At 29.7% G+C, this 7,500-nt stretch overlaps 1 protein-coding gene across 2 annotated transcripts in view; it reads right to left on the bottom strand.

Moving 5' to 3' along the window:
* The window catches only part of LOC111688686 (islet cell autoantigen 1), a 96,983-nt gene extending 90,946 nt beyond the window's left edge, over positions 1 to 6,037 (bottom strand). For both annotated transcript variants that reach the window (XM_046951631.1, XM_046951630.1), the window contains exon 1: positions 5,361 to 6,037. In XM_046951631.1, the coding sequence (XP_046807587.1) occupies positions 5,361 to 5,942 (582 nt within the window). In that variant the 5' untranslated portion in view covers positions 5,943 to 6,037. The remainder of the gene's footprint in view (positions 1 to 5,360) is intronic.
* Positions 6,038 to 7,500: the final 1,463 nt, after the last annotated feature.

Here is a 7,500-nt window from a genome sequence, read left to right as displayed (position 1 = left end):
GATAATTATGTAGCGCGTTAGTGGTTCGTAGAACCGCGTCTGAATTGCGTTCAGTAGAAACAGAAGGCGTTTCTGTATGCTGAATATGAAGCATAGAATGGTGCCGATTATTGCAAATAAAACAATTACTATTAACTTTACAATTGCTGACATTATGTGTCCTCGAAAGGCAATTATAACAGCAATTATATTTGTTTAAGGTAGAAATTCTATCCATTATTGAAAGATTTTTAAACTTTAGACAATTTCGCAAAAAATGAGACTGGTTAGGACACAAGATACACGACATTTTAGTAGAAGTAGCATTGTAGGAATGTTTTGAAGATTCCACGTCAGAAGAGTTTGTCCATTTAAGGTCGTGAAGACATTGCAATGTTTGAATTCTTTCCGTCAGAAAGTTATTAAAATCATGCCAAGTACACAACACAGATTTGTCCTTAACGCCCTGTTCCCATAAAATCACAGTTGACCTAGGCAGACGCTGAATACATATGAAAGTAATAATTGGGTCCCAATTCTCAGTAGGAATTTTATAAATAGAAATAGCAGTAAGGCAACTATTAATTCCTCGTTGTAAAGTTTTAAGGGCTGTTATTGATTCCTTGTCAAAGGAAGGAAGACCAAATAAAAGTTTGAGTTGGTTATGTACCAACATACGAGTATTTTCATATGTTTCTTTCAAATCGCGCCAGGCTAAGTCAAAACTTTCATTAATTAAGGGATATTTAGATACGATATCTTTTGCTTCACCCTCGGTTTTACGTATTAAATGGCAAAGTCGTTCTATATTACTAAACCGCGTGCTATTTATATAAATTGCCGTGAATAAATCTCTAAAAGTAGGCCAAGAAACATAATCCCCACATAATCCCCAATAGAGCCTAAACATTGAAAATAAGCTATGTATGTGGTCTGATATTTAGACGCTGCCACATCTACATCACTAGATTCACTGGGGGGAGAAGTTTCGAAAAACTTCTGACAAGAAGTATAAGTTGTTCTAACTTCCTCCCTCAATCGTCTTATTTCCTCGCCCTGTATCTCTAAGGTAAAAATGTTATGAATATCCTCACCTATATCATTAAACATCTCGCCGAAAGTAACAAGAGCATCCGATGCTCTAATAAATTCGTTTAGTGCCGTAACAGACATGTTTAATATAAAAAAAATAATAAAATGTAAGGAAATTAAAAATCAGAACTAATTCACGACAAAAAATATTATAATTAGTTTTAAATGTCAAGCAACAAACGTGACAATGGTTAAACTGACCGACCGTAGGGTGACCAATATAATGGAAGAACAAGAATTAACCGTATATGTATTTTGTTTTTATATTTTACAGATGTAAATCTGTAAACAAATGAAGAACAAAAGAAAATATAAAAACACTAATTTATTGAAAATAAAAAATAACTTTAATTTATTTGCAGTCGGCAAAAAAAATTAAAATTTCCAAAAAATTAATTAAGGGATAGATTGCACTGTATTAAATATTAAAAGTACAAATTACGAAAAAATACAAAAAGAACTTTGTGTATGTGTGCGCGTTAAAACAACCGAGTTTTTTATCACTTCACTTTTACTCACAAAATATATTTACGTACCTTAATTATTTCGTAGAAATAAATAATAAATATATTGCCAGTGGACTGTATTATTGAGAATGATGGACTTCAAAAGATGCCAATAAAATCCAGTACTCAATTCAGGAATCCGGTTCGCTAGGACCAAATGTTTGGCATCAATCCAATTTGTCCAAGTTTTTATGAAAATAAAACAAAATAAAGTTTCAAATTTTATGAGACGTAGATCTCTTTTATTTAAAACCAAATATTACCTCGTAGAAGGTTTGCAAGTTTTTTATGTAAAAGATAATGTGCACGTAGTGCTTGTCGTAGACAACATCAATATCTTAAGACCGTGTAAAAAACAAGCTTAATTTGGTGGCAAACAATATTTAAATACCGTTAACGGTTTACTCGTTAGAATCTTCCAGCAAAGATGTATAAAATTGGCATTAGATTCTAACGTTGTTAAAAATAGTATTATTCATTAAAAGGAGCAATTACCAAAATGCAGCTCGCAACAAAACTCGCTTAAACAGTACCTTTTGAAGAATGAAAAGGTTTCAAAAAGTCCCATTTTATATGTTCTCACTTAATCCAGGCTCTACATACTTAATTTCATGTTTCTAGGTTCAATATTATAAAAAATTTAAAAAGTACCTTTTGATGAACGAAAGTCCCCTTTTATAGATTCTCATTTACTCCGGGCTCTACATGCTTAATTTCATGTTTCTAGGTTAAATTTTATAGAAAACTCAAAAAGTACCTTTTGTAGAAAAAAACAGTACCAAAAAGTCTCCTTTTATAGATTCTCATTTACTCCGGGCTCTACATGCCTAATTTCATGTTTCTAGGTTCAATATTATACAAAAATCCAAAAAGTACCTTTTGAAAAACGAAAAAGTACCAAAAGTCCCCTTTTATAGGTTCTCACTTAATCCATCCTCTACATACTTAATTTCATGTTTCTAGGTTCAATATTATAGGAAATTCAAAAAGTACCTTTTGAAGAACGAAAAAGTACCAAAAAGTCCTCTTTTATAGATTCTCATTTACTCGGGGCTCTACATAAGGAGTGAGATCGAAAAATTCTTAACATACATATATGTTTATAAAATAGAAACCACTAAACTTACAGCTTTATTTTTTTTTATTTGATTCAAATTATTATTACAATTTACAAAAAAAAAAAAAAAATATTTTTATAGTTTTAATCACTAGTGATGAAATTTTGAACCCTTTTCGGAAACCCTTCCATTAACGTTTTTATAGTGCTTTCTGTCATTTTGCTCGAACATGTAGTCCATCTCCGTTTAAAATCTACCACACTTTTGGACACCTTTTTTGTACTCTTCAATTCTCTTTTAACAAGAGCCCAATATCTCTCCACTGGCCTTAGCTCCGGGCAGTTTGGAGGATTTGCCTCTCTTGGTACAAATACCACATTATTGTTCTTTATTGTTTTTAGCAGCGTTCCTGTCAGGAACTTTTTGAGCCTTGTATGTTTTTAAACCTGCATTAGCTTTAACTTTTCGTACCAAATAGTCCGAGCACTGAGCTAACCGAGCTGATTTCCTACCGGATGTGTTGGGAGCTCTTTTGAAAATGCGTTCTATTTTTTTGGCTTTAGAAACATCATGTGGACCATTCCTTCTACCTGAACCAGGGTTTCTATCAACTGACAAGTTCTCCCGGTACTGTTTAATAACATTGGAAACAGTTTGACGGCAGACCTTTGTATGCTTGGCCAACTTTTTGTAAGACCAAGTTGGGTTTAGTTGAAAATATTTCATAATTTCAGTACGCACTTTTTTCTGGTCACTCATTTTAATCAGATTAACAAAAAAAATAATATAATTGACATTACACATAATAACTGACATGTTTTTCAAAGGTAACTTGATCAAAAAAAAATCAAATTATACTTTGGTTGAAAAATGTAATAAAAAACGTGTGTTAAGAATTTTTCGATCTCACTCCTTACTTAATTTCATGTTTCTAGGTTCAATATTATAGGAAATTCAAAAAGTACCTTTTGAAGAACGAAAAAGTACCAAAAAGTCCCCTTTTATAGATTCTCATTTACTCCGGGCTCTACATGCTTAATTTCATTTTTCTAGGTTAAATTTTATAAAAAAACTCAAAAAGTACCTTTTGTAGAACGAAAAAGTACAAAAAAGTCCGCTTTTATAGATTCTCATTTACTACGTGCTCTACATGCTTAATTTCATGTTTCTAGGTTCAATATTATAGAAAATTCAAAAAGTACCAGTCGAAGTACGAAAAAGTTCCAAAAAGTCCCCTTTCATAGATTCTCACTTACTCCGGGCTCTACATGCTTAATTTCATGCTTCTAGGTTTAATTTTAAAGAAAACTCAAGAAAATACCTGTGTAGAACGAAAAAGTACCGAAAAGTCTCTATATTATTAATTTCATGTTTCGATTTCAATATCAAAGAAAACTCAAAAACTACCAGATGGCGAATGAAGAAGTAACAAAAAATATCACTTGGTACCGAGTTTCCAAATAACACCTCATTAGCATATTTAGAGTTTTTAAATCTAAAAATGTTATCTAAATTGGATCATTGTGTTTGAATAAAATCAAATTTTCAGTTTTTACCCCTTTTGGTACTTTTTTTCTACCCATTAACGAAATAAAAATTCTATTCCAAAATGTTGCAACATCGTAGTGGGAGCCCGTTATTACGTATTTATATGTATAAGATAATAAATCAATGTTTTATGAAAAAAGTACCAAAAATAGGTACAATTTTCACCCCTTAAACATCCGAATAACCAAAAAGTACTAAATTAATATTTTTATTTTTTCGTCAAGTTATGAAGGAGTCAAAAATATTGTTTGAATGTTCACTGGTTTAAAAGATACATGGGGTGCAAAAAAAGTACCAAAATACAGTTTTTACCCGTTTATTCCCTAAATGTGCCGAAATTGAAAAAAGTACCAGACACCTGTCCGCTTATTTTTTAAATGAACGACGATAAGCTTTAAACTATTTTTGTATCTTTTCTAGTTTAGGAGATATGAGGTTACCGATTTTACCCGTTTTTACCCTTTTTTACCCCCTAAACATTCGAATTTCCAATATATATATATTATGTTTCCCTAAATTGACCTATATTTAAATTTTGTTTAATTTTTATGATCTGGAAAAAATTTTTTATTAATTTATTGACATTTCATTTTTGTTGTTGTTGAATCTTGTTTTACAAACAGAGTTTCAATTTTTGGTATTGAAAATTCAAACAAATTTAAAATTGTAATTTTTTATAAAACTCTGTGTGTTTAGAATGCACCAATACAAATACATTTTTGTTACGAACACATTTGCTTAGAGTTAGGTATTGCTGTCAAAGAGTCGGACTACTTGTTATACTTTGTTATAAAATAAATGGTTTTTGAAATCAAATATCTCTTTCATTTGAAATGATTTATACCTTAAATAAAAGCTTAATTCATTGGCTATTAATATATAAAAATTTATAATAGAATTATATAGATATTTTTTCCGATTTATTTTAGATTAAAAAAAAATCGGGTCAAAATATATAAAAAATTTGATGTATAAATTTTTATTGTAAAAAAAAACAGTTTTCGAGATATACACAAAAATGTATTAAACTTTGGAGCCCCGACCACTCGAAAGTAGGCGTTTCCGTCAAAAAAAAATATATCTTTTATCGTCTCAAAACGCTCTATATTGGGTTTTTCTTTTTTTTAAGAAATGTCACTAAAACCAACTTGTTCCAAAATCAATAAACAAAAACTACCTTTTGAATAGAATCCATGGACAAATTGTCGAAGATTTGTTTTGCATTTCGTACGTGAGATTGAGCTGTTCGAAACTTTTCTAATCCTCGACCTGTATCAGGATCCAGCTCTGTACTTGCAGATTTCATCCATTCTAATGCTGCTCTATACTCCGTTCGCTCTTTTTCCATAGTGGTAATAGTGTTTTGGGTATCAGTAATAGCGCGATAACGAAAAACGTCCACTTCGTGTTGCAATCTTAAGAGTGGGACACGTACACACATTCTTTGCTGACCACAATAAGAAACTGCTTTCCCAGTGTTTGTAATACTTTGGCCAGTTGTTTTACTTCTTTTTCCAGCTTCTTTCAGAAATCGTCCAAATACACTTTCTTCTTGCGACAATATGCAAAGTCTTTCTTGGTATTGATCAATTATTTTCGATAATTCTACACTAGTTGCAGATATTGATTTAAAAACTTCAATTTTAGCATCAAGTTCCGCATCAGAAGATATAATATGTTCGTCCTCCTTAGAACCAAGTTTCCTTTGAACAGTTTTTTTGGTAATCCAAAATTGATGTTGCATTTCCGATTTTAACATTATTCAAATTTTAACTTTAATATTTTATTTATATGCTGACAAGTATGCTATATTAAGAGGTATACTTTAATTTTTTTCAATTTCTCAAATTAAGGTTGCCATATGTAAAATAAGTATATAATAGTAAAAAGTCCCCGTTTCACCCCTAACAAATAGGGTTGTCAATTAGGTTTAAAATTATTCATATAAAAACTAACAACAAAGCCAAGGCGAATTCCCATTTTGTTTTTGCATTTGGTTTTTGTAAATGTTAAAAACCATAAGTATTCGTTTGATAAAAAATTTTTGTAAAATATTTATATAATATTAAAAAATAAAGATAAAGATATTAAAATTTGTGAGGAAAACATATTCTGAATTTGCTAAATTTAAGTAAGTACCTTAAGTTAATTAAAACTTAATTTTTTGGGAAAAATAAACATAAAAAGTAAATATTCATGAAAATATTATATTACGAATAAATTAATATTTGTTGCGAATGGATAATTCTACTCCGGCGGATTTAGTTTTCAATATTTGGCCATAATGTTGCAGCCGCCGGACGGGTAAATACCTCATATGGGTTTTGTTATATAAAGCGTTCCGGAACAGACTTTTTAGTTAACCTTTTTATCTACATAGTGTATATAAAACAATATTGTTTAATTTTTTAACATTTAATAGATTTCAAAATAAGCAATAACGTAGAAGTCAGTTGCCGCTAGCTGGGTAAATACTTCATATGAGTCTCTTAATATTAAGTGTTCCGGAAGAGATTTTTTAATCACGTTATCAACAAAATTTTAATATAAAATATAAAACAATATTGTGTGATATGTTAACATTTAATAGAAAAAAATATTTTTTTAAATAACATATTTGTATACATACCAATTATGCCATTATTTAAATAAAATGATATTTGTTTACGAGATGCTTGGTATTTTCAGATTTTTTAAATAAATAATTCAAAATATTAACGAAGTTTTTCTCTGTTTAACGGACATTTTTAATATAAAAATGTAAACAATAACAAACTTTGACAGCTAGGAAAACCAGGCGAATTACGAAAAAAATTATCAGCTGATTGAATAACACCTCCTTATATGAATTCGCCTTGAACAAAGCAAAGTAAATTAAAAAAGTAGCGACCAAGGCGAATTCGCCTGGTTATTTTGATATTTAAAAATGTCCGTTAAAAAGTGAAAAACTTGGTTAATATTTTAAATTATTTATGTAAAAAATCTGAAAATACCAAGTATCTCGTAAAGAAATATCATTTTATTTAAGTATTAAATCCTTAATATTTTCAGCTGACAAGTAATATCACAGGGTATGCAGAGACGTCACGAGCAAAAAGCTATTTTCCTCCATTTCGCACAAAACGTTTTCATTATTTACATTTTCAATGTGTTTATTTGATTTTCATAATTTACAAAAAAAAAATATTTTTGATCAATTAAAATATGTATATAAATGTGGAAAGGAACAAATCTGATAAAATATAAATATATTTGGGATTATATCGTTACAGAATGCCTTTTAATAAAAAAACTTTCAAAAAATCTTACTATGGCCG

This window comes from Lucilia cuprina, chromosome 5, assembly GCF_022045245.1.
Source record: "Lucilia cuprina isolate Lc7/37 chromosome 5, ASM2204524v1, whole genome shotgun sequence".
Lineage (NCBI taxonomy): Eukaryota > Metazoa > Arthropoda > Insecta > Diptera > Calliphoridae > Lucilia > Lucilia cuprina.
The sequence above is the reverse complement of the archived record's forward strand: the minus strand, read 5'-3'. Positions and strand labels throughout refer to the sequence as shown.